This window comes from Equus asinus, chromosome 5 (assembly GCF_041296235.1).
Source record: "Equus asinus isolate D_3611 breed Donkey chromosome 5, EquAss-T2T_v2, whole genome shotgun sequence".
Classification (NCBI taxonomy): Eukaryota; Metazoa; Chordata; class Mammalia; order Perissodactyla; family Equidae; genus Equus; species Equus asinus.
This window is the reverse complement of record NC_091794.1, coordinates 95,037,100-95,064,652: the sequence shown is the minus strand read 5'-3', so window position 1 is coordinate 95,064,652 and position 27,553 is coordinate 95,037,100. Positions and strand designations below refer to the sequence as shown.

At 48.0% G+C, this 27,553-nt stretch overlaps 2 protein-coding genes across 8 annotated transcripts in view; one reads left to right on the top strand and one right to left on the bottom strand.

Moving 5' to 3' along the window:
* RHCE (Rh blood group CcEe antigens) overlaps positions 1-21,004 on the bottom strand; it is a 46,934-nt gene extending 25,930 nt beyond the window's left edge. Inside the window, exons 1-3 of one of the 7 annotated variants that reach the window (XR_011503551.1) lie at positions 20,541-20,848; positions 19,728-19,956; positions 3,691-3,877 (exon numbers count right to left, since the gene is read on the bottom strand). Coding sequence is in view for 6 of the 7 variants with exons in the window: in XM_044770021.2 (XP_044625956.2) it covers positions 3,691-3,877; positions 19,728-19,908 (368 nt within the window). In the remaining variant the exon portion in view is untranslated. Of the gene's footprint in view, positions 1-3,690; positions 3,878-12,952; positions 13,215-19,727; positions 19,957-20,540 lie in introns of those variants that run through there. The other 6 variants (XM_044770021.2, XM_044770020.2, XM_014855029.3 and 3 more) reach the window with 6 other exon arrangements.
* A 558-nt stretch (positions 21,005-21,562) lies between these two features.
* MACO1 (macoilin 1) overlaps positions 21,563-27,553 on the top strand; it is a 55,287-nt gene continuing 49,296 nt past the window's right edge. The window contains exon 1 of the mRNA XM_044770029.2: positions 21,563-21,900. Within this exon, the coding sequence (XP_044625964.1) occupies positions 21,821-21,900 (80 nt within the window). The 5' untranslated portion in view covers positions 21,563-21,820. The remainder of the gene's footprint in view (positions 21,901-27,553) is intronic.

The window sequence follows — 27,553 nt, the reverse complement described above, 5'->3', positions numbered from 1 at the left end:
GAGTTACAGAGGCTGACTGTTAGATCCTTCTGGGATCTGACAACCGGGATTCTGCCCAGCACTTCTCTTCAGCGCCTCCATCGCTCACAGATGCTCAGTAGAGGGCGCCCTTGACCTGCCAGCCCACCCACCATTCAGTCAGCCGCCACCCTCATCTCCTCTGCCTCTCCGTGGCAGTGATGAGACTGGGTTTGGAAGTGGGACAAGCCTGGCTTCCAGTCCCAGCTTTTCCACTTGAGCAGCTATTTAAGCTTCGGGATCCTGTTTCCCCATCTGTTAAATAAGAATGATAATAATACTCATCTCGTGGCAGTGTTGTGGGGGATTAGAAGGAATCTTCGTGCACGTGTGTCTAGCACCATGAGTGGCACCAAAACGCTAACTCAGGAGTAGAAGCTGGCATTATTAGCACTATTACTGATTCCTTCCTTCCCTTGACAAATGAGCAAGCTCAGTGTGGGGATTCGGAAGGAGAAAGCGATTTTTGATTTCAAGGCACTTATGATTCAGCTGGGGGGACAGGCGTGGCATCATAAGCCTGTCGATTAAGACTACCTGTGCACTACAGGTAGTGATATCACTCATATCATCAGGGAGGGCTTCCTGGGGGAGGTGGCACTGAGCAGGACAATCAGTTAAGCCAACCTATCCTGCTCTGGGCACCTTGCTCTGAGACTCTCCTCCTCCCTTGGGAGTTGATGATCATGATCACGACCACCACCACCACAATAATAACGATCATAACTGAAGGAACCTTATGTATAAGAGGCTTGCAACTACATCACTTGGTTCAAATTTTAATCCTCCATGTAAGCCTCTCTAAGTGGTGCTCAGGTACCATTCAGTACCCGCATTTTACAGAAGAGGTCACTCAGACTAGTGGAGGTGACTTTTTTGGCAGTGGCCACACAGCTAGTTAATGACAAACATGAGGTTCAAACCCAGGTGGCCTGGATCCAAAGCCTGTGCTCTGAAGTCTGGACACAGCCTCCCCAGTGTTTGCTGCTGATGTAGTGTCCCGTTTAAGGTTCAAAGACTTCAGAGGGAAGGCCAGAGGAGGGCCAAGGGCATGGGGACGGAGTCTCACAGGGACCAGGAATTGTTGAGAATAAGAGGCTACTCGATGTTTCACTGTGACTGGCCATGTTCTGTCTTTTGGGTGAGTATTCATTTAATTGGCAAAGGCCTAATTCAGGAGGATGTGTGCCAGTGGTTGGATTTCAGACCTCAGGGAGGAGGTGTTGAGATGGTGAAGTGTAGTGGTTAGGACTGTAGTCTCCAGCCAGGCTGCCTAGATTGCAATCCAGACTCAGCCACTTCCTGGCTGTGTGGCCTTGGACAAATTACTTAACCACTCTGTCCCTCCATGTCTTCATCTAGAAGGTGAAGGCAAGGCCTATGGAGCTGTTGTGAGGGCAAAGTGAGTTAAGATATGTCTAGCAGGGGCCAGCCCAGTGGTGCAGAGGTTAAGTGCGCACGTTCTGCTTCGGCAGCCCGGGGTTCACTGGTTCGGATCCTGGGTGCGGACATGGCACCATTTGGCAAGCCATGCTGTGGTAGGCGTCCCACATATAAAGTAGAGGAAGATGGGCACGGATGTTAGCTCAGGGCCAGTCTTCCTCAGCAAAAAGAGGAGGACTGGCAGCAGACGTTAGCTCAGGGCTAATCTTCCAAAAAAAAAAAAGATGTGTCAAGCACAATAAGGGGGTTGGTTATTGTTGTGTTGGGTCCTCCTGGACCTCTCCAAATACAGCATTAAAAATATCATACCTTTTAGTGGTCCCTTTATTTTCATTTTTGTTCCAGTAACTATTTACTAAGTCCTTGCTATGTGAGGAAAACCAAGGAGGACAAAGCCGAATAACACAGGCCCCTACCCTGAAGGAACCAGTCATTGGTGACTCAAGGCACAACCAACTCAGTGCCAAGTCAGGCTGCGGGTGAGGCCGAGGGAGGGGAGAGTGCCCTGCCTCCGAGGCAGCCTGGGCACCGCCCACCAGCCCAGCCTGGGCAGGAAAGGTCAGGAAGGAGCCCATTGTTCAAATTCATGAAGCCAGTGCCAGTGGAGGTCAGAGCTGGGAGGGTCCCAGCGGGCGGGGTGGGGCAGGGGAGTTGACTCCAGCTGCAAATGGCCTCTTCTTGTTTTCCTGGATTGAGTCAAGAACAAACTGGTCCCTGTGGGCGGGCCGTCAGAAGAAGGGAGCAGCCCAGAGATGTCCGGAGACTAACATGCAGGTGGCTGAAGGCTTGTGTGACCTTAAGACAAGGTCATGCCAGACCAGGACCACTGCTCTCAGAATTTCCCCGGAGCGCCCACTGTCACTTCCCAGGGGTTACTGGGGTTATGGAATCCCCACGGGATTAGCTCTAACATGGTTTTTTTCTTCTTCTTCTCCCCAAAGCCCCCCAGTTGTGAGTGCCATGTGGACACTGCCTCAGCATGGCCTGATGAGCGGTGCCATGTCTGCGCCCAGGATCTGAACCGGCAAAACCCTGGGCTGCTGAAGTGCAGCGTGCGAACTTAACCACTCAGCCATGGGGCCGGCCCCCCTAACACGTTTTAAAAGACACAAAGAGAGAGTTATTTTTCAGGGTCAGTGGGGAGCTAGCTAGACTGTGTCTCATGTCATGACCACTCTGGAGTGTGCAGGAAGGGTTACAGATCATCAAAACTGAAGCCACTTCCACCACTTCACTGTGTGACCCTAGGCAAGTGCCTTATGCTCTCTGAGCATATTTCCTTGCCTGTATAAATTAGACCCCTACCTGGGAGGGTTAAACAAATAATGTTTGTGGAATGCCCGGCACAGAGCCTGGCTCATGGACAGATGTTCAACAGCAGCGCCCAGAGGCTTAGCAGGGTCTCAGAGGGGAGGGTAGAGTGGCCTTGAGAGGCGACGGGGTCCCCAAGATGCCCAAGATGGGATTTACCATCATTTGGGCAGTAGAGAGAATTAGAGTTGGATAAAACCTAAAAACAATTTTTAAGGAAAAATATTACCCAGATTCTCTCAAGTGCTAATGCCTTTTTGTGTGTGTTCAGTGGATTTATATATATCTACCCTTGTGTAACCATCACCCAGGATGACATCGAGAACATTTACTGCACCCCATAAGGTTTTTTGTTTTTATCAGTAACAACTGCCTTCCCCAGGTAACCATTATTCTGACTTCCAGCAACACGGGTTAATTTTGCTTATTCTTAGAATTTCCTATAAATGTATCTAAATGGATCAAAGTTAATTTAAATGAACTAAAGGCATGGCTATTTCTGGTCCACCCGCACTTGAGGACTGAGAGCACTTCTTTTTTTTCAAGAGACTCTCTCTCTGAGTGTGACATTTCTAACTCTTTTTGCCTAATCTCTATTAATTTTTTCTTGAACCTATGTTTACTGTGTAACCTTACAAAATCATAATTAATAATAAGGAAAGAAAGGACTCCAGGATGGCTGTAGATCTGGGCCTCTTATGATGCCATGGAGTGGGGGTGTCAGATAAAATAGAGGATGCCCAGTTAAAGTTGAATTTTAGATAGACAGTGAATAATTTGTTAGTATATATAAGTCCTATGTATTGCATGGCATTGATGCTGGAAAGAGAAGGGGACATTCCAGCTCTTCTAGAGCCCGTCCTCTCGGGCCCCATGCCCTCAAGGACCCAAAATTCATCCAGTGGCCTATCCACTTACCTGTACAGATTGATGACTATCCCCCCAGAGGAGGGCTGCTCTAGGAAGCCATTCAGCAGGACCGCCCACTGCACCCCGAAGGCCAGCATGAAGAGGTTGAAGGCCACGCTGCTCCAGCAGTGTCTCCGCAAAGACGAGGTGAGGAAGCCCAAGCCAAGGGCCGCCATGATGATAACATCCTGGAACACTGTCAGGGAAGAGATGTTGAGAAGGAAGAAGAGAGGCAGACAAGGTGGAGGTTGTGTGAAATTAGAGTTTTACTGAATGGCAGTTGGAAGGGACATTAAAGATCATTTAAGAGTGCTTGGTCCAGTTACTCCACCTCTCTGAGCCTCAGTTTTCTCATCTGAGTAATGGGAATACACATATATACCACGCAGGGTTGAGGTAAGGACCGGATGTGCTAATCCTGGTTAAGCACGAAGGCAGGGCCTGGTGCGTAGTAAGTGCTCAGGAAATGTAGCAATTATGGTATTATTAAACATAATGATATGAACAAGCGTAGAGCCTCAGGACCAGTCCTTAGTCCATAGTTGACATTCAGTAATTACTGCTGCTATTGAGGATCAGGTTCAACCTCCTGATCCTGCACGTGACAAAACAAAGCCACAGAAGCCAGTGACTTGGCCCAGGTCACGTAGAAAAGAGGAGGCAGAAGCAGGCCCAGAGGTTCTGTCAGCAAGAACCAAATTATCCTCGCAGAAAACAGCTCTCTCCCTTTGCCACCTGCTGAGAGGGACCTGGTGGGCCGGCAGAAAGCGCCAGGGCCATCTTGGTGACACTCACCTTCCCAGCCTCAGACCCTGCGCAGGACCTGCTGTGGCAGGTGAACACGAGAGACCTACCTAACGTCAGTGCGAGGTCCAGCAAAAGAAAACGGGGGACGCTTTGACCGGGTTTGAAAAATGGTTAGCAGCTTGGGCTCTGGAACCAGACAAGCTTGGGTTCAAATCACAGCTCTGGCACTTTCTAGCTGTGTGGCTTAATCTAGTTATTTAATGTCTCTGAGCTTTCATAACAGCCTACATTTGTTATGTGCTAACCGTGTGCCAACACTGTTTTAATCACTGTGCATGGACTGTCCTGTTTAGTTCTTCAAGGTGGGTGCTGTTATCATCACCATTTTACAGGTACAAAAACCGAGGCACAGACCAGTGAAGGAACCTGCTCCAGCTGGTAGAGCCAGGATTTAACCCTAGAAGGTCCACTCTCAAGCCTGTGCCTTTAACCATCACTCTGTCTGCCCTCTTAGTTTCCACATCTGTTAAATGGGAAAAATAATCATGCCTCCTTTCTTCCGTTGCCAGAATCAAATGGCATATGGCACATAATCGCTCAGAATAGTAAAGACTATTTTATCAATAAACACCAACCATTTTCACACATGTATTGATGCCTGGAGAGAGATCTTGAAGGAATTTTTATATTTTTCCCCCATGGATATTATCTCCGAGTTTGGGAGAATTTTACTTTTTAAAAAATTTTCAGTGTTTAAATTTGCTACAACCAGCATGTAGACAGTAAAACATTTTTTTTAAAGGAAAAAGGATGGGCTTCAAGTTCAGACAGTTCTGTTTGATCCCAATGCTATCAATCCCGATTAGGTTAAACCATATCAAATTGCCAATATTTGACCCTTTCTGATCTATAGAAATGGCAATTTATATGTTTTAACTTCACAGCTGCGTGACCTTGTAGGTTGCTTACTTTCCTCATCAGTGAAATAAGGGCAAGTCTTCCTCCCTCGAGGGAGCTTGGGTCTGAAGGAAGGAAGGTTTTGTTCATGTGCATAGTGCCTGGAACATGGAGGATGCTCCATGAACGGTGGCTCTCACCCCCCATCATCACCATCATCATCATCATCACCATCATCATCATCACTATCATCATCATCACCATCATCATCATCATCACCATCACCATCATCATCATCATCATCACCATCACCATCAGCACCATCATCAGCACCATCAGCACCATCACAGCAATAACAAGTCACCTGGTCTCCACTGGTCTCCAGCCCTGGCTCTGATAACAATGAGGAAGCTCTCATTTCCAGAACCCTCCAAAGTCTCAGAAAGCCCTTTCAAGTTACATTTCAATTCATTTTCATCGAAAGACACACACGCCTAGGGTCTTGCACATAGGGCTTGGTTGGGTGTTGATGTTTTAGATCAGTCTGACAACAGCGGGATGGAGGAGAGCCCCGAGGACCTCCATGGGATCTGGGGACTTGACGAGTGGGTGGGAAGTAGGCTTTGGCAGGATTCAGCTTCATGTAGCTTCTCCTCTGTCTGGGGGAGAGGGAGGCGCAGGCAAAGTCTCAGGCTCCTGCGTGCATCCTCTTAGGAATGGGGGCACATTTTACATAGGGGATTCCTCTTGAGATTGCTCAGATTTCTTTAGGAGCCAAGCAGGAAACTACGTGTATGAAGGGTACAGGGCATTTTGGGGAGTGATGAGGCCTATGGCCAATTGAGACTGCACACCTCACTTTAAATATTCAAATTCAATCTTTTCTTAAACACTGCTGTTAAAAAAAAAACACCCACATCTGCCATTTTGCAGCAATGCTACACACATAGGGTCCAGACTTATTGAAGATTCCATGAGTAGGAAAACCCTTCCATTTTCCTCTTATTTTATAGAAGGGGACCAGAGAGAGCCTGTGACCGCCTCAGGGCCGCACAGCATGACAGCAGCAGAGCCAGGCTCTGAACTCCTGGTACAGTGCCCTTCCACCAGCCTAAGCTGTCTCCTGCTCTTGTTTGTCCTCACCTCGCTAAGGGAACTTGGGCAAGTCCCTTGCCCTCTTTGGGCCTCAGTTTCCCTATCTGTAACACATGGTAGTTGGACTTGATGCTCTCTAAGGACCTCACTGCTCTGGCACATTCCAAGGAGTTCAGTGGGTGGGGAGAGGAGGGTCACCAGGATTAGGGCAGAGGTGGGGCCCTAAAGACTACAAAGTCAGAGGATCTTGGGTGGGGAGCTTTATCAGGCACAGCTGCCACCCCAGCTGCCAGGTAAACGAGCTCAGCGCCTTCCTCCCCAAGGCCCCACACTGTCCCGGAGGGAGAAGCTGTGCTTCCGCCAGCGGGATGAACCTAGGGCGGCATTTTCTGGGAGCTGTTGACAGAGCCCACTCACCCCACACTGATCTCGGCCCCCTGCCCTCAGCCCTGCATTCTCCCAAGCCCTCTCCCAGGCTCCGGGGGCTCTGGGCCCACACCCACTCCTCCCACGTCTCACTATCTAGACCTCCACTTCAGGGCTGGGTTCCAGCTCGCGACATCTGCATTGGTGTCAGCCCCCACCCCTCAGAGCCTGCGCTGCGCCCCACATCAGCTGCGGGTCTGATAAGCGAGTGGACTCTAATGTGTTCATGGGTGATAAGCAGTGGATGTGCTACGGGGGCCCCAGTGACCGGACCCCAGAGGGGAACTTCACCGTCTAAGGCAGGCCTTCAGGAGAAGTTTACAAAAACCCCAGGACTTGGAGAAGGAAAGTCTAACCTGGGAGTCCAGCAGCATGAGGTGAGGCAGTAATTACCATCATTGCAGCAGCAGGCACACATGCCGTGCCCTCCACATCCCAGGCACTGTTCTAGGTGCCTTACAGCCTTAACCTACAACGACCTCAAGCAGTAGGTACTATTTGTTATCCCCATTTTACAGATGGGGAAAAGGAAGCACAGAGAGGCACTGTAACTAGCCCTGGTCACACAGCTAGCAAATGGTGGTGGGCGATCCGAATCCTGACTGTCTGGGTCTAGCCACTACACCATCCTGCCTCTCCACACGCTATAGAGCGTAAGAGTGAAGAGGGTGGGCCTCTGAGTCAGGGAGTCAGGGTCAGAGCCTGGCTCTACCTGTGCATCCCAGCTTCCTAACCTGTAAAATGGGTACGGAACAGACACCTGTTCAGAGGACAGCTGTGAGCAGCAAGCTCAATGGCCCATGCACATCGCTGAGCCCAGCACGGGGTGCACAGCAAGTGCTAGGAACTATACAACCATGCCTGCCACTTAGCAGCTGTGTGACGTTAGGCAGGACGGTTCCCCCCTCCTCCGGCCTGGCTCCAATTCCAGCTCTGTGTCAGCGCCCGCCCCTGCCCCTCCCACTGGCCTGCAGACACTTCAGCACCAACCGTTCTGAAGCCAGGCCCAGCTTTTGTCCCTCAGGCTCCAGGCTTGATCTCCACACCGTGCTCCCCACTGCGAACTGGGAAGACCTCTGCAGCCCCAGGTTGGGACCATCCATGGAGCCCCATGCTGCCTTCCCCTCCCCACAGCCTCTACTCCCACCCCACACTCAGCCCTGCAGCAGCCTGGGAAGAGAAAAAGAGAGTTTTCCCAATCAAAGGGGCAGCCAGGGCTAAGATGGAAGGTACCAGGATTTGGGGGTATTTACATGTCACTGGCAAAGCCCCTTTTGTCTTCTAGTAGCTCTCGTCCCTGCTTCTGAGGAGTATGGGGGAACTGGATGGTAGCCACAGGGCAGGGCACAGGATGCTCCCCCAACTTGGCAGCCCCAGAGCAGGCTCTGTGAGATAGATTGTCACAGTAATGGCCCCCAGTGAATCATGCATTCCAGTATAGGCCCCTCCCACTTGGGTTGGTTCTTATGACCTGCTTTGTCCAACAGGACGTTAGTAAACACGATATAAGCAGAGGCTTGAAAAGCACCCGTGCCTTGGGGCTTGCCCTCCCTTACTGTGGTAACTCTTCTGCTGCCATGTGAAGAAGTCTGGGCTAGTCTGCTGGTACCACATGGGCTAGCTGCCAGCCAGCACCAACTGCCAAACATGTGAAGGAGGCCATGTGGAGCCATCCTCCAAGCTGGAGATGCATGACACTACGTGAAACCAACAGAAGAACGGCATCGCTGAGCCCAGCCCAAATTGCTGAACCACAGAATCATGATCATTAGCAAACTAAATGGCTGCTATTTGAAGCCACTAAGTTTGGGGGTGGTTTGTTGTGCAGCAATAGATCCCCAATGCATTCTGCTTCACCTGAGCATGGCACAGGCACCTCAACCCCAGGCCCAGAATGAACATATTGTTGTTCAATTACCCCACAATCTGCCCCTCCCCTTGTGCCTCTCATCTCAGGAACTGACACCTCCCTCTGCCAAATCACAAGTCTGAAGCCATCCTTGACTCCTCCTTCATTTTCACCAAGTACAGCTGACTTTATCTCTTAATATCTCTTGGATCTGACTCTTCACTTCTCCTCCACTGTCCCTGCCCATTTGCCCTCATCACAGGTCATCCAGACCAATGGTTATCAGAGTAGAGAACGCCCGCCTCAGAAGATGCTCCAGACAATCCACAGGAGCTGCTGGAAGAAGATATTAGCACTCCCAATTTTATTTATTTTATTAAAAAAATAAGAAATTAAAGTCTGTTAATAATAAAAGCTAATACTCTTTATCAGTGTTTATATGTGTTAATTCTTTCAATCCTTTAATAACCCAGTGAAATAAGTACCATCATCCTGTGACAGAGGTTAAAATGGAGGCAGAGAGAGATTGAATCATTTGCCCAAGGCCTCACAGCTAAGAAGAGGCAGAGGCAAGATTTGAGTCAGTCTAACTGCAGTAGTTCTCAAACTTTCGTGTGTATTAGAGTCACTTAGAGGGTTTGGTAAAACACAGATTGCTGGGACACACTCCTAGAGTTTCTTTCTTTCTTTTTTTTTTTTTTGAGGAAGATTAGCCCTGAGCTAACTACTGCCAATCCTCCTCTTTTTGCTGAGGAAGACTGGCCCTGAGCTAACATCCGTGCCCATCTTCCTTTACTCTCTATGTGGGACACCTACCACAGCATGGCATGCCAAGCAGTGCCATGTCCACACCTGGGATCCCAACCGGCGAACCCTGAGCCACCAAGAAGCAGCACGTGTGAACTTAACTGCTGCGCCACCGGGCCAGCCCCTAGAGTTTCCGGTCACTAAGTTGGGACTAGAGCCTAGGAATCTGCATTTCTAACAAGTTCCCAGGAGATGCTGAGGTGGCTGGTCTGGGGACCACACTTTGAGAAACACTGATCTAGGCTATTCTGCTTCTAAAGGCACTTGGTGAAGATGGCAACCGTGCAAGTGCTTAATACTCAGTGTAACCCAGGAGCCTCGGCGCTCTTGCTCAGGGTGTCAGACAGCTTAGTCTTCCCAGCTAGGGAATACTGGGCCACTGGGAAGGGGGTGACCTGCATTTCTCCATATTCATCACATTGCAATTAATGACAGTGTTTCGTTTTTTGTTTTTTGGGTTTTTTTTTTGCTGGGAAAGATTCACCCTGAGCCAATATCTGTTGCCAATCTTCTCTCTCTTTTTTTTCCTCCCAAAGCCCAAGTACACAGTTGTATATTTTAGTTGTAGGTCCTTCAGGTTCTTCTATGTGAGCCACCACCACAGCATGGCTATGACAGGTGACTGGTGTGGTTCTGGGCCCAGGAAGTGACCCGCCGAAGCAGAGAGTGCTGAACTTTAACCACTAGGCCATTAGGGCCGGCTCTGTTTTTCGTTTTTTTAATTTAACTCTTTATTACAGAAAATTTCAAGCATACACAAAAAAGAGAAAGCAGCCTGGTGGACCTCACATACCCACTCCCAGCTTTGATGATTGTCACATGGACCAATGGTTTTTTTATCCTTCTCCACTCGTTTTCTCTTTTTTATCTGGCATAAAGCAAACCCCAGAACTCATTCTATTTCAATATGCTTCTCTAAAATATAAGGCCGTTAAAAAAAACCCAATATGCTATTATCACACCCAACAAAACTAACAGTAATTCCTGTAGGTCATATAATATTCGTGCTATATTCAGATTTCCTGATTTTCTCAAAGATGTCTTTTTTAAAATTGGCTGGTTTAAATAACTCATCGTAGTTTACATGGACTGGATTAGATTAAGTGGATCGACAGATTAAGTTACCTAGTTGTAACTCAACTCACTTTCACAAAATGGACCAATGGCTTAACCAACTCCTGCCAAAAAACACAGACTGGGGGCAAAACCGTAACAGAGCCAAGTGTATACACAAAAAACGGGCAGAGCGATACGTCTCCTTGTGCAAACTTGTTGTCAGTCATATTCAGGATTAAAAACAAAACGTCAGTCTAATCAGATCTGACAAGAAGTCAACCAAGATGAGTGAAATTACCCAGAAGACTCTGAGGAAGGGGTTTATATCCACTATTGTTAATGGTAACGACGGGCTTTGACTTGAGATTGATACCATCATGATCAGAAATTTGAAAATATTACATATTTCATTTTGATTGCTTTGGAATTTTCTATCTTACACGTACGTATTATAATGTACAAAAATATATGAATGCAGCAGTGCTTGAGTATAGCATATAAATATGGTGCGTGCTTAAAAAATGGTGTGCACAAGCAGAAAAGTAGGAAGCCCTCTGCTCCATCTTACACTGAAGCCTCCACGCTGGTCTCCCGCCTCAGGTCACGCCCCTTCCTCCATCCCCTATGCCAGCCCTGGAATGGCTTTTTCCATAATCCAAACCCAAGCTTGTCACACTATTGCTTCCTATTAGGTGAGCAGAATGAAGGTCAAACTCCTTACTCAACCCTTTGGCCCCGCCACGCCCTGCTTCCCTTCTTACGCGCCAACAACATCTCAATGTTAAACCATGGCCTGGTCCACTCCAATGAGCGCACACACGATGGCTCCTGCTGTGCTCTTGAGCCTCCATTTTCACACTGTTAACTCCTACTGAGCCTCCAAAACCCTGCTGGGCAGTCACCTCCCTCGGGAAGCCTTCCCTGACATCACTGTCCCCCCTGCCTGGGTCGTGGGCCCTCCTCTGTGCTTCCATATAAAGTGAGTGACTGAGGACACTGGATCCAATTTACAGGATGGGAACACTGGCTTCTACACCTGCTGGTTAGGACAAGTGACTCAAGCTCACTGTAAAATGAAGCCGTGAGCCTAATGGTTAGGCACACGGAAACTAAAACCAGGCTGCCTCAATTTAAGTCGGCTGCTGCCTAAATTATTGCTGGCTGCATGACCTTGGGCAAAAATCTCAACGTCCATGTGCCCAGTTTCCTCAAATGAAACACAGAGATCACAACAGTACCTGTCTCATGGCGTCATTGTGAGGGTCCAACGTAAAGCATTTAGAGTAGAGTCTGGTACATAGTAAGTATTCAGTAAATATCAGCTCTAATTAGCACGTAGTCTGGATCCCACCCTGGATTAATACAGGGTTGAATGAATGGAGTAACTGAATTGAATTACATTAGGTTGGATTTAAGAGAATTAAAGTCAATTGAAATGAATTAAAATTGTGCCCAGGCCTTTTTCTGTCAGGCACTGAGGGCCCCTCTCTGGGCTGGCCGCCTAAGTGGTGCAGGGGCTCCCCTCCCTCAGTCATCTCCTTGTCCTTCCTTCCACCGCTGAGGGCCCAGGGACGACCTCTCTTTGCCTCCAGGTAACTAGTCCATTAACATCTCTTAGAAACAAGCAAGCACTCAACCAGGCTCAAGCTTCAGCCTTGTCTCAGGGACGTCACTCAAGAGGCCTGTCCACTATCACGAACAATATAGCGGCCTACTAAGATGCTTGAAAACTCATCTCAATTAAAAAAAAAGCAAACACCACACCACAGTGGACATCTGTCTTGTTTACAGTTGTCCTCATCACAGTCTGTGAATATTTTTAGCTGCATGTAAAATAACCACCACCCTCCACTCCCGTTCAGCCATACCTTATGGCTCTGGCTTTGCAGACAGAATGAAGACTTCCCAGACCCCTAAGTGAACAGAAGAAGTCTAGGGGCAGTGGAGAGGCAACAGACTAAAGCTTCCAAAAGGAGAGTGGTACAGAAATGAGCAAGAGAGACCAACAAAAGGAAACAAAAACCAAAATCCCAACAATCATGTGAAATTTCTTGCTGCTAAGGAGAGAGAAGTGGGGGGAGGGGGAAGCAGAGAAGCAGAGAATTATGAAGACCATTTGGCCAAGGGAATTCTGGGAACATAGAAAAGGAGGCCTCTCACTTTGCCCTGACAAATCAAGGAAAGCTTCATGGAAGAGGTGACACCCGAGCTGTTCCTCAAGGAGAGCCTCCATTCTTAGCTGGGCCTTTGCACAACCTCTGGAAGAAGATGAGGAAAGTCCATTCCTCGGAGACTTTCTGGAAAGGAACATCGAGGCCCCTGGAGGATCAGAGACCTCCTCTGCCCCTGCCCCTGCTGTTTGCCTCTGTGACTACCTCCCCTCTGGACACTCACCTCCATAGGTCTCCAGGAACTTCCTCTGATTCCCCAAGGAAGTGTCATAGGAGGTGTAAAAGACGAAGAGGACAATGAAAAGCACCTCCAGCACTATGGTCAACGGGGGCAGGCAGAAGCGCACAGATGGTGGGTACTTAGATCCCATCCCGTGCTTGTCTCAGGGCAGGAGCTCCACCAGTGCCGGGCATCACCCCTCTGTCCCTACAGTCACGCAAGGGAGTGACAGTGAAGACAGGCGTCAAAGGCCTTATCTCAGGCTGCAAGGACGGCTCTGCTGGCCTGTCTAAGGAGTTAACACAGGCAGAGGGATTATGATCAGGGAGAAGAAAGGCATTTATTCCAACATTTCATTCATTCCTTCGATCATTCATTTCTTTATTCAACAAAGAGTTGCTGCATTCCCATCATCGGGCAGGCACTGTGCTCAGTTTAAAAGAAGGCATTCATTTACTCAGCACCCAAAAATTAGAACCCTCCTTTACTCGTTATTTCAGGTTCCTCTCACCATCTCCTTGCAAAGAAGGCAGAGAAGGAGTCAACACTCTTACTTTACAGATGGGGAAACTGAGGCTCAGAGAGGGCACCCAGTGAACTCTTAATAAGGATGTTTTGAATGAGAATGAATGAATGAATGAAAGCAAAGAACAATACTAAACCCTGGGAAGGATCCAGACAGGACTCAGGGAGAACTAACTCCTCAGAGTGACACAGATGACATTATTTATATTTGAATCTGTATTTAAATTGACTTGTCTCTAAACCTTTTAAGGGTAGGCCGGGGGGGGGGCGGGGGGGGGGGTTGCGGGGGGGTGGGGAGAGAAAGGAGGGTTGGGTCCAGCTCCAGTAAAAACCTGGTGGTAATCCTGATCCAGTCCAAGGCTGAAGTTGCCCCCTCCTCTGGCCACCTCCTCACAGAGCAGTCCAGTACTCTCCTGGAGCGTGGGCATGACAATGCGTTTGAGGAAGGCCACCAGCTTCGGCACCCACCTCCCACAGCCGTGGACAGACCCCTGGAATGGGCTCTAAGGGGCCTGGGAGCCAGTTCTGACCCTTGCAGCTAACTTCTCCCATGGTTACGTCCATGTGCCTTGAAGAAGGTCTGATGTATAATAAGTATCAAGAAAGGAGGGAGGGAGGAAGGAAGGAATCGAAGTTTTCTTACCTTCTACACTGGCCCCAAGCCACTGGCCACTGAGTCCAGACTGAATTTGTGGGTCCCTAGAGAATAAAACTAGGCTAGGAGTTGCAGGGCGGCAGATTTTGGCCCAGCGTGAATGGATACTTTATTGACCATTACAGCTGCCCAAGGAAATAGGCTGCTCATGAGACAGTGAGCACCCTGTCACTAGAAGAATGCAAGCAGAAGCTGATGGTTATGTATCAGACATATCTCGGAAGTGATTCATATGCAGATCGCAGGAAATTTTAATCACCTGGTAGAATCCTGTCATTTTGTTTTTAGATGTAGAAACTAAGACCTGAAGGTCATATCCAAAGTCATATAGCCAGTGGGCATCAGTCACTTCTTGCCCAGCACAGCTTTATTTACAGAAGAAAAAACTTGAGAATAACCTAAATGTCCAGTAGGAGGGGACTGGTTAAGTCTGGAAAAATCCAGAGGAAAATGCTTCTAAGGTTTGTCAAATAGTGGCACAGAGGATATACTATTTGGCAAAAAAGCAAGTTACAGAACAGCATGCATAGTATGTTCCCACTTCTATAAAATAATAACAATATGTTAACACAAGCATAGGAAAAAAATTGGGTGCAAACCACTAAGACTGGTTACTTTTGCTTTAGATGTTTTCCAGAGCTCACACACGCTAGGCACTTACCATTGCTCGGCACTGTTCTAGGCACTTTACATGTATGAACTCAGTTAGTGACCCTGTGAAGTGGGTCCTACTAGCCTTATATTACAAACGAGGAGTCTGAGGCACAGAGAGGTCTAGTGACTTGCCCAAGGTTACAGAGCTAGTAAGTGGTGCTGGGATTTACGCCCGAGGCAGTCCGACTTCACACCTGGGTGTCTGACCACTTAATTCCAGCCCAGATAACTTCTATGTCTTCTTCCAATTCTAAAAGTCTAGGGACACAGGATTCTAAGCCCTCTGCTACCTCAATAGTATATAAGGAGAAGGTGCCTTGACCCCTAGAGGTCAGAAGTCAAGGGTCCCCATTCCCCTTTTCATCATCTCTGGTTCTAGATTTAACAATTTCTGGAGCTGGTCCGGTGGTGTAGTGGTTAAGTTCGTGCACTCCACTTTGGAGGCCTGGGGTTTGTGGGTTCAGATCCCCGGCGTGGACGTACACCACTCATCAAGCCACGGTGTGGCAGCCACCCCATAAAAAAATAGAGGAAGATGGGCACAGATGTTAGCTCAGGGCCAATCTTCCTCACCAAAACAAACAACTTCTGGCCTTTTTTTGGAAGTCAGCACTTCCTATAAACTGACTTCCTTTAAGGAGGGACTCCCCTCTGTGGGGGATACGTGAATGTGAGTCCTGCTGGTCTGAAACCAGTACCAGCAGCTGGTAAACCAGGCAGCCGGACCCACCTGCCCAGGGGCACCAGACATCAGCCAGACGACATTAAAGATTTCCAGTCATCGCCAGCCCCTGCGCCTGCAGCCCCTGACGGTGGTGTTTACTGGCTGGCAAACTCAGTGTGGGTGGCAGCTGGTTCCATGGCACCCTATATCCCTGTGTATCTTGATCCTGCCCCAGTGAGGGACTGACCACTTGTGGAGAAGGCAAAGCTCCTCCCTGAACAGAGAGGCTCTCTCTAATAAAGGGACGTGCCCCGCTGTCGGCTTCTCCCAACAGATTTGTCAAAAGGGGAGTTTTCTCCCTTCTCTTCTGACTCTTGCAAAAAGCCCCTGTTTTCTCACTACAGTTCCAGATATTCTGTCTCCAAAGCTTCAAGGCAGGTCACCTGGTACAAAAAAGCACAAGGGATCTAAGGAAGATAGGTTATAAAACAAATATAGTTGAATGTTCATTGTTGAATCTAGGTGGGAGGTGAATGGCTTTTCACTGTACAATTCTTTCAACATTTTTTGTGTGTTTGAAATTTTTCATAATAAAATGTTGGGAAAAAAGCCCTCTGGGCATCTGCCGCTCCTTTTCCCTGAAACCCTCCTCCCACCAGACCCCCGCGTGCTCTCAACCTCCCCAACTCAGATGCAAGCAACATGAGAACATGGACATCTGACTGTGGTATCGTCAGCACCTGGTGCTCCGTCCATAGTACATGCTCAATAAATATTTATTGAATGAATAACAGCTGCCATTTCTGGAATGCCAAGCCCTGGACCAAGCATTTTGCATACATTATTTCATTTAATCTTGCCCTCAAGTCTGTGAGTACAGGCATGATCACTCCTATTTTACAGATGAGGAAAGTGCTGTTCAGAGATGTGATGTGAGTACCCAAAGACACACAGCTACTATATGGCAGAGCTGGGGCCCAACCCAGATCCATCTGATGCCATAGCTTGCGCTGCTGACTACTGTGCAATTCTACCTTCCATCTACTAAACCACCCACAGTCTCAGTTTCCTTATGAGTCAGGTAAGACGGGCGGCTCTGCTTTCCTCACAGAGTTATTACAAATGTGAAACTGTGTAAGTGTGCTTGGCCACCTGTGCTGTGGAAATGAAGGTGGGCAAGGGGTGCTATGACTGCAGCATCCTGGTTAGAGGAGCCAAGCTTCCTCCTGGTGTGATGCACTAAGTCAGAGAGACTGCAGCTTTCACATGTAGTCACGCATTTTCTGTAAAAACAGGGCTTCATGAAAGTACTCGCTGTGCTGCGCTCTCCTCACCTGAGTCGAGCATCATAAAGCTCAGTCATGGGCAGTGACCACGGAGGCGGGAGAGTCCTCCATCCTCCTCTGGAAGTTCATCCACACCAAAGGTGTGATCCTCCTCTAGGCATGCCTGGTTAAAGGATGGCTAAGTCAATCATTCATTCAGTCAACAAACATGAGCTTTGGAGCCAGGCGACCTGGGTTCAAATCCTAGCTCTGCCAATTATTAGCTGGGTGACCTTGGGTAAGACAGTCATTCTCTCTGAGTCTGTTTCCTCATCTCTGAAGTGGAGAAAACCACTGCCAATCTCATAGGGCGCTTGTGAAGACTAAATAAGGTAGTGACATAAAGTATCAGATGTAGAGAAAACGCCCCATAAATGTCAGCAATTCTTACTACTGCACAAGCATGGCATGTTTACTGTTGAACATTTTGAAAATGCAGAGATGCTTAAAGTTTCCATAAAGCGCCCATGATTCCAACACCTCCAAAAACCAGCTCTATTTTTTTGTGTATACACCCTTTCAAGTTTTTACTATTCTTCTGAATTTATGCCTTGTTTTTTTCCCCTATAAAAATGGGATTATACAGCACATACTGTTTGGTAACTTGGTTTTTTTCACGAACAGTATATCATAAGCAGTTTCCAAGCCAAGAAAATCTTTCTACAACACTATAGCATGATCCCAGGCTCTGACACCACACTGCCTGGGTTAAAATCCTCTCTCCCTCACCTACTGTGGGACCTTAGGCAAATGACTTAACTGCTCTGTGCCACAGTTTTCTCATCTGTAATACTGTGCCAGTAATAATCTCTACCTCATAGGGTTGTTGTCAGGATTACATCAAAATGCATATGGTACTTAGAGGGGCCAGCCCAGTAACGTAGTGGTTAAGTTCACATGCTCTGCTTTGGTGGCCCTGGGTCTGCCAGTTCAAATCTCAGGCACAGATCTACATACCACTCGTCAAGCCATGCTGTGGTGGCATCCCACATACAAAATAGAGGAAGATTGGCACAGACGTTAGCTCAGGGACAATCTTCTTCAAGCAAAAAGAGGAAGATTGGCAACAGATGTTAGCTCAGGGCCAATCTTCCTCACACACACACACACACAAAACTTTAAAAAAATGCATATGGTTCTTAGAGCAGTGACTGTACATAGTAAGCGCTCTGTGCGATCTTTCTCCACGCTACACTGATTTCCATGCGTCATTTGTTTGACCAGCCCACTTTGTGGGATATCTGGGTAATTTCCAAACTGTTTCTGTTCTAAACACTACAATGAACATCCTCCAGTAACAGGGTTCTCTGGGGGATACAGACACATGTATAAGCAGAGGCCATCCCAATGTCTGGACTCTTCTGTGACTCCTGTGGGACGAGAAGAAAGTCAAGGCAGCTGGGCCAGCCCTGTCTGGTGGGCTTGAGGGGATGGAAGCTGCTGAAACAGGTGGGAATGCAATTTCCTTATTTGTGAAACAGGGTATGAGAGACAAGCCTTTCTCCAGGGCTATTCTGAGCTCAGCTGAAGCTCAAATGCAAATCCCAACCCCTTGCCTCTCAGAAATTCCCAGAAGAGGAGGGACAGCCCTGAATTCCTGTCTGGCCCTTGGGCTTTTGAATGAGAGCAAATGATCTCCCTTCCCGGTCTTACTCATTCATCCCTAAAATGGCCACTTTTGGGCTCTCGGCAGGGAGGCCATTCCCATCATTCCACTCCAGCCAATCAACAGATCAACAGCCCTAACCATCAACAGCCACTTACAGGCACCAGAGCATGTGCCTGTAGCATCAAGGCTTGGGCTTGCTCAGCTTGTGCCTTGAGCTAAACTGCTCTACCATAACAATTGTGACCTTTTCTCTGAGCCTAAGTTTTCTCATCTGTAATATGGAGCTAACATGACCTGCTTCTAAACATAGGGCTTGAAATGTCACCAGAAGCCATCTTGGCACAAGGCGGGCAGGTGACTCAGCTAAAGACACGAGTGAGACGGCATCAGAATTGGGACTGGAACCCAGACCTCCACGTTGCTTCTTCTCGGGCCATCACCCTAAGATTCTCTCCTCCCTTTCTTTGCTCCCATGTAGCCCTATACCCAACAACAACTTTCATGAACACACCCCAATAGCTCCCAGGCACTCCACACTTCTGCCACAGCATGGAATGCCCTTGTCAGAAATCTATGCAAAGGCAGGCTAGACAGTGAGCTCCAGAAAGCCAGCACATGTCCCATCTTTTCTCTGGATTACTCACCTGTCCATTCCACAGTGTGCCCTGGCACTATCCTGGACGACAGGAACACAAAAGGGAGTGGAAAAGACCAAAGATATGGCCCCTAACCTCACAGAGTTGACCTAGTCCCAGATGATCTGGAACCTTGCAGTCATGGATATGACGACTATTCAGGTTTCGGGTCCCCATGGAGTTTGGAGCAGGGACTTTACCACGGGCCTATGCCTTCAAGCCTTTAGCCATATTGATTTGAGTAATGCCTATACCCTCCTTCATGGACCAATCTGCCTTGTCAGCTGAAGTGTTTTTCTGCTGCTCCAAGCAGAGCATTCATTCAGATCCTTTCACAATGATGGGCAGCCTCAGTGAAACTTTGAGCTCAGAGTTTGTTTTCCTTGGCCGCCCAGTGCCACTTTATCAACATTCTGGAGCAGAGGTGAGGGATGAAAAACGAGTATACTGTTAACGGTAGTTGCTTGCCGTTACCTACTGTGTGCCTGACCCTGAAAGTTCATTATTCCGCAGGTCTTAAAACGAACCTGAGTGGAAACAGAGGCTCTGAGAGATCCAGTAACTGGCCCGAGCTAGTAAGCAGCCAATCGGGAATTTTATTCCTGGTCTGAAAAAGCATATACTCTTGCCAATTTTTCTAAACTGCATCTCTACAAGGTACAGATCCAACCCCCAAGAAACTTTTCGTTTAGACGGATGGACAAACCTCACCAAGAAACCACAAATTAGGAGCAGCATTGATGGAGATGCTCTGTGTGGGAGTTAAAGCAGGAAGATGGGGAGATAAGGTTGTAGCGGGTTTGAGTGTAGTGGACTTGCTTGACTGGGGAGGACTGGAAAAGGATCCATCCATAAACAGTGGGTCCCCATTGTGACCAGCTCTAGATGACATAATAAAGAGGATCTTTTCTCTTTCAGGCACTGAGGGATCTTTGAAGATCTGTAACAGAATAAAGTAACAGAGCAGCAGTTGAGGCTGATGCATTTGGTATAAATTACAAGATCCCACTTGGGGTGGGTGTTGATGAATGGGGGTGATCACAGGGGTCTACCCAACCCAGGGCAAAACAAGATGCCAAGTACTTCCTGGAAGTTTTTAAAATGTGCTGGAAGACCATCTAACAGTCCCACTGTTGGTGACCAGTTAGGTTAATACAGCCACTTGATAGGAGATTTTGCAACCATCAGAAGTATTTAGGAAGGGTGCATTATAACATGTAAAAATGCTTATGTTAAGTGAAAAACAGGATACAAAATTAAATATCTAGTATGATCACTATTCTATTTCATAATAGTAATAACATTCATAGTAATAATCTATTCACCCACGGGGGGAAACTGTTAAGAAAGGAAAAAATACAGAATGATAACAGTGGTTGTGTGAAGTGCTGAGATCCACGGGTGATTTTTTCCCCCCTCGCTCCTTTTGTACCTTGTCCCAGTTTTCTGTAAAGACATACATTCTTTTTCTTTCTCTTTAAAAGAAAACGTTTGCCATCTTTTCTAATTGTCATTTTGCCCTACCTGCGTTGCAACGGAGTATGAGGAGAAAATTAACAAACAGATGCAAAGCCCAGCGCACGGTGCCAGGCACAAAATCGGCGCTCTAGGAATGGTAGGCCAGGAGAATCGCTGGCGCGGCGGGCCCGCTTCCGAGGAGCCGGCCCGCGCCGAGCAGCCGCTCACCTGGCCCTCCACAGCCACGGCCCCGGCCCCCAGCCGCGGGGCAGACACGCCCCCGACGCCGACGCTCGCCGGGTCCAGCAGGCGCGGCGTCCGCAGAGCCCGCCGCCCAGCCCGCCCTGCGGACGTGGAGCCCAGACCGCACCGCCCCGCACGCCCCCGGCAGCCTCGCGCGACGTCGCGCGCACCCACGGCCCCGCCCCCGTGACGCGCCTCCAGGGGGGGCGGGACCGCGGAGGCTCCGCCCCGCGCCTCCTCCGATTGGCCGCCTCGCTGTCACCACGTCGCGGGAAGCTGACAGGGTGTGTGTGTGTCCGTGTCTGTGGGGTTTGCTTTGTCATTCGTACCCCCGTCGCGCGCTGACGCGGCCGGCCTGGCCGAGCGCTCCAGGATCCGCAGAAAAGGCCCGCGGCGCTGCCCCCGGAGTCTCCAGGATGGGGAGGATGCTGCGAGCCCCTTACATAATGACGCGACTGACTGGAGCACATGTCAGCGCAGAAACAGCACATGCCGCAAACCCAGGCCTCCCGATTTCCCCGGGTGCTAGTGGTGGCCCACAATGAGTATACACGGTATGCTCTAGTATGGATTGTAATACAACGAAACGCAACCCAATAACAATGAAGTGGACCTTCGCAACAAGACATAATATAGGATGTTATATTTATAGGGCCTATTTATAAGCCTCTATTTAAATCTTTTCTGATAGGCCCAGGCACGGGCCCAGCCGCTGTAATGATTGGCGCATTTTTCTGTCCTTCAAAGAGGCGGGTTCTAGAGGCCTCTTTGCCCTAACAGGCCCTAGGATTGGCCGGCAGCGGCGTGGCGGTGCCTTCGATTGGCCCCGAGGGCCGTCCGTCGGAGCCGAGGAGGCGGGGCAGGCTGCTGGCTGGTGCTGGGGCGGGCGGGCCCCGGAATTGTCATTTCTTTGTTTCCGAAGGCGGAGGAGGCTCCGAACCCCCCCCGGCCCCCCTCCCCCGGGTGCTGGCTCCATGTCTGTGTGACCGGCCCCAGGGGTAGAGTCCAGGCCCGACGCGGGGCGGGCCGGCGGCGGCGGCGGCGGCTGAGGTGCGAGGCGGCGGCGGCGGCGGCGGCGCGGGCACCGGCCCCCCAGCGGGAGGATGAAGCGGCGGAACGCCGACTGCAGTAAGCTCCGCCGCCCCCTAAAGCGGAACCGGATCACCGAGGGCATCTACGGCAGGTGAGCGGCGGCGCCCCCGCCCCCGGCCCGGCCCGCGGCCCCAGCCGGCTCTGGAGGGGCCCGGCCCCGTTATGTAACCCCGACTAGGCCGCATGCCCGCGCGGGGGCCCCGAGGAGCGCTGCCCGGGGGGCCCCGGCCGGCTCGCCGGGGTCCGCCGGAGGCGCGGGCGCGGCGGGGCCGCCGGCGGGCTGGGAGGGCGCGGCGGGCGCGGGCCGAGGGAGCCGCCGCGCCGCCGTTGGGAGCGCTCGGGCCGCCGGGGGGAGGGGCGGCGAGCCCCCTCCTGCCCGCGCCCCCGGCCCGCGCCGCCGCCCGAGGGCCGCTCCCGGGCCGGCGGGCCTCTGGTGGCCCCCGGCCCCGCTCCGGCCTGCGGGTCGCGAGCCTGAGCCGGGAGGCGCGAGGAGCATCTGCGCCGCGGGGAAGGGCTGACAAAGTTGGGAGCGCACGGTGGCCCCGCGGCCCCCGGCAGACCGGGCAGGTGGCCACGTTGCCCCTTCTGTCGCTTCTCCTTCTCTTATGGGATCTCAAACTTGGCACCGAGGGCCGAAGCCGATACCCCCAAATCATGCCCTGTGGCCCCGCTCCAGACTCGAGAGGAGCTGCTGATCGTTTTCTCAGCAAACATTATTCGGACAATTCCAAGCAGATAGGTTTCTTCGAACCTTTTGAAAGGGATTTTCTCCAAACTGGCTTTTTTTTCACTCCTAAAGAAAAGCAGTGTCCCTTTAAATAGAAATTGAATCCAGTAGTCTGAGGGGGAGAAGGACAACAGGTTCATGGGGCAACTTAGTGGCAATCACAGCTTCTCTGCGCAGAATTTCTGTGGGACTGTTATTTTCTGGTTCTTCTCAGAATGTTAATTCTGAATGGTACTTGGCCTTGATAAAGACGTGATTTCAGTGGAGAAGTAATTAGTTTACAAAAGAGAATGCTCAGCACGTGGATATAGGCTTAATTGGGTCCTCATCGTCTTTTACAATTTAGCTCTTCTAGCCCTGGGACTTAGAGAAATGTGTGAGGTGGCTGATGGCACCCGCGTTGTCTTAGCATAGCTGTACACCTCGCGCATGCTGCTGTTTACACGTATGGAGTGATAGCGTTTCACAAGCAGCTGGCTGATGTAAACATTGGGGGTTTCTTTCTGTCAAGTTTAAAAGCATTAAGAAGTCAATTAACGTGAGAAGTTTTTGGGTATGTTATTACGTGATGAGCCATAGATCATAGGAATAATTCATTCATTCAGCAAATATATACACTATGTGCCAGGCCCTGTTCTAGCCGGTAAGGGTACAGCAGTGAGTAAAACAGGCCAAAATCCACACTGGATCAATCAGACCTTACCATTTTAACTAAAAATGAAAACAGTGGATTTAATGGGTGGGGGAGAGGTCTCTTCAAGTTAACACACACTATAATCCTTGAATTAAAAAAGGCTTTCTTTCCTGGCTGTTGAACAAGATTTGAGCAACTTAATGTTAATAGTGACACAAGAATAGAAAAAGCATGTTAAACAGAGTTGGTAGACCAAGGACAACTGTGGCATTTGAATGGCTGTTTACTGTAACATATGATGATGTACCTCCATTTATAGTAAGAAGGTTGGGAATCCCCTGTTGTTTACATGTCTTCTGTTGTATTTCAACTTCTCTTTGTATTTGAACAAATGTGCCCGGTTTAGTACCTGCCGCATCGTAACCGCTCAGTCAGTGGGAATCAGTGTGAAGAAGTGAATTCATTGTCTAGTGAAGATCTGTTATTACTGATGGTCTTTTGGAATTTGAATTCTTACCCTAAAGGTTAATAGCAACTACTTTATGCAAGTTATTCAGAGTTTCATGTGTAAAAGTTTAAGAATCCAGCGGTGCTTCAGCCCTCAAATCTGTTTGCTCTCCTCTGTTTGGCAGTAAGTTAAATGTTAATAAAAGGCCTAAGTATATTTCTGCCTGTCTTTCTTGTTGGGGCATCATGTATCAGATGAACGTTTCAGTTATCTGTTTCTTAATTTTTACTATGGCGTATTGAACTGAAGAACAAGATCATAGTTTTTGGCTTTTTTCTTTAATTCTGTTTTTAAGAAGAGATTTAGAAAATTTCCAATTATTTCTAAAGCAAACAGAATGAGAGGGCTAGTTATAAATTATGGTGCCTGAGGATTTGTGAATATCAAATTTCTGTTGATCATCAAATTTAAGTCTATACTAAATTGCTTTTCACCCCATCTATTGCCTATTTTGTTTCTCAACATCTGGCCAATTTTGGTCTCATTAAACATAGAGCTTTGTTTTTTTTCTGAGGCTCTGTTGACAGCTTTGACAACCACTATCTACTATTTCATAGCATAACCTTTCATGGACTTATTTTCATGTGCTCAGTCTGTACAGCTTTCTGAGCTTTCATAGCAAAGAGGCAGCTGTGGCGACGAGAGCGCTGGGCTGCTAGCATGAGGAGACTCGGTTCAGACTCAGAATCCCAGCTCTGCCGCTCTGGGCAGGCCGGGCATCCACAGCTTGGATCCTCAGTTCTCTCTTCGTCATATGAGTTGTGAAGACTAGAGGAGATAATGTACAGTTTGTGAAACTCTTTATAAATTTTAACATACTATACAAATGTTATTTGCCATGTTGTTTTCACATGTTTGGCTTATTCTTTAAGGGGGCAGGAAGGTCTTAAAGATTTGGTACAATGATAAACAGAAGTCGAATAGTCAAAACAAGGAGTCAGTTGCTGCTGGATCTTGCTGAAAAAATCCTGTTGCTGAGACGCTTTTAATCATGGGCTCCAATCCAGCAACTGTGACTGAGGGGATTGTCAAATGATATCATTATTGTCAGTATGATGCCTGTGATAGAATTTTGTTTCAGGGTCAAGGGAGAAGGAAAATGGATTTTAGACATTATATTAATGTTAGCTACGTTTAGATATATGCCCATCATTTGAAAATTAAAACATATAGAAATATATTATTCCGGTCAAGTTAATGATCAAGAATGAGAGAAAGGAGACAGAAATGGTGATCATTTTCTTTTATATTATTAAGGGCTAAAATTCAGTGTCACTTAAAAAAATTCTGAGCCAACACAAAGCCTGCCACTGAGTAGGAATTGAGTGCTGAATAAATGTTGAGTGAGTGAATTAATAAATAAATGAATATAAGCTAATCCATTCCACTCTTTTTTTTTTTTTTTTTGAGGAAGATTAGCCCTGAGCTAACTACTGCCAATCCTCCTCTTTTTGCTGAGGAAGACTGGCCCTGAGCTAACATCTATGCCCATCTTCCTATGCTTTATACGTGAGACACCTACCACAGCATGGCTTTTGCCAAGTGGTGCCATGTCTGCACCCAGGATCTAAACCCGAGAACCCCCGGGCCTCCGAGAAGCAGAACGTGCGCACTTAACCGCTGTGCCACCGGGCCAGCTCCCCATTCCACTCATTTAAGAACCTGCATTGTTCAGGGAATTATGGAGATCCAGGATAAGATATAATTCCTTGTCTTCAAGAAGTTTATAGTCTAGTAGGCCATAGTTACACCCTCTTAAATTTGTACAGTGGTTTTGAGGTTCCTGAGAACTTGGAGTTCTGTTCAAGTGAAAATATTGTTGTTGAATGAAATTTTAGCTCCCTGTTTTAGTGGTTCACCTAATGCATTAAGAGCTTTATTTGTGCCCTCTGCTATTTTATGAAGTAGACAGTTGCCACTCCATGAGGAAATATTTTCTAACTCAGATGGGATAAATGTGAGAGTACTTTGGCAATTATGAAAAAAAGTTGATAAGAGAAAGTAAAGTGAATAACTCTGCCTAACTATTAACATGTCAGAGGTCCTTGGGTTTTATGGCTGCGATTCTCTCCCTGTGTCTGCCTTCACACGTGGCCCTGAGACTCCAACAGTAAAATCTAACTACACGCAGTGATTCTCCAGGTGATACGGGGTGGGAGTGCTATGTAGTGTTCAAAAGCTGGAAGGGGATTCTCTGTGGTTCCCACACTTTTCACCTTGCCGTTCTCCCCACTCCCTTCCCCCGGAGAATCACTGACTTTCTAATGGGAAGAGGGGAGAGAAGGTGTGGGGAGTAGATGATAGAGGCAGAAACATTTATGTTTAAAGTCTCTCCAGTTAAAATTGTTACTTACCCAACTAAGTATAATACGAATTTTAAGTAAGGCTTGTGTTTTAAGCTTCAGGAAACTATTTTATATCTTTGTTACTAGTGGTTGAAGCAGCACCCCTTCAGTTGTGAATTTATGAATACTTCCTGTCCTCATGGGCTGAGTTGTGCTTTAGCGTATTGTCTGAAGCTTAGGCAGGACAATACTGAACCTGACTCTTACATTTTTACAGCTTAATCACTTAAAACTAGCACTGAGGACTCAGGGCTTTCCTGGGATACGTGATATCTTTTCCCATCTTTATTGCAGAGAAGAATTTTCTGGCCTTTGACTTCTTAAATGGTCAAAGTTTGCATCCTCCTTGGCTTCTGAATTTCCTTTTTCAGACCCTTGTGTAAATAATCTGGTCTCCAGAGATGTCACTTTACTGCCTTCCTGCCTCCTTAATGATGTGTCTAAGCCGAGTTTTAGACTCCTTTGGGCTATGCTTATGAAAGCCGCTGGAGGCTGGCATGACCCTTGGCTGCCTTGATTGTACATGTGTTCTGCAACTGAAACTCCAGATACCAATGTTGCAACCTCACAGCCTAAAAGCATTTTGGTAATCTTGGTAGGCTTTAGTTTCAACAATGTTGGACCTGACTCAGAAGGGATACATTTGGTATTGTTTTAGAGGGGTATTGGGGAAGGGGGAAGGTACAATGGAGAAATTGAAATGTTTTCACTAACTTTTCCAGGGAGATGTTTAGCTAAACCCTTATGTTTGTAGTTTCCACAAAATACGTTTAAACCAATCTGCCACACTCGAATTTTGTGCTTAATTTTTGCTAGCATAAAGGTAGCATGCTACCTTGAAAAAAAGTACTTTCCTCCAACTTTGGTTTGTGATTCTTCTTGTCTGAGCATTCTTGGCAGTTTAGTTTCATTAGATGTTTTGAAAATCCCTTTAAATTGCTGCTACGAGTTGAGCAGAAAAAGGAGGGAACATGATCTATTTCAGATTATTTGCTCAAAAGCTTCCTGTTTTATCAGTGATAGTCTCCTTTTTCTTCACGTTGATTCCTCATGGCCTTTCTTGAACCTTACCAGATTTGGAGATTGACTTTAATGGTACACTTAATAACTTATTATTTTCACTTTGTTCTTAGTTATATGCCTATATGTTGTGGACCCAATCCATGTTCTGTAAGCATTATATTTCCAGAGTCCTTTTCTTTGGCCATTTCTCCCAGATCTCCCCACTCGTATTAACCCCTTGGTGTTTTAGGGGGCTGTGTGTTTTGCTTTGTTTTGTCATTTTTCTAGGCTACAATCCAGGCGATACTTAAGGGCATAGAACAAGATATAACATGTATCTTGTGGAGTCTGGAGGGTCAGATAGAAATTTTACAAACATAAAGACCTCAAAGTTAAATACTCTAATTGCGTTACTTTTCTTGATAAAATTTAGTGTGCTCTTCAGATATACTGATTGCGTTATTCGCTAGGCTGACTATATTTGGGTGTAATTATTTTACTTGGATTGTTTTCAAGAAATAAGTCCAG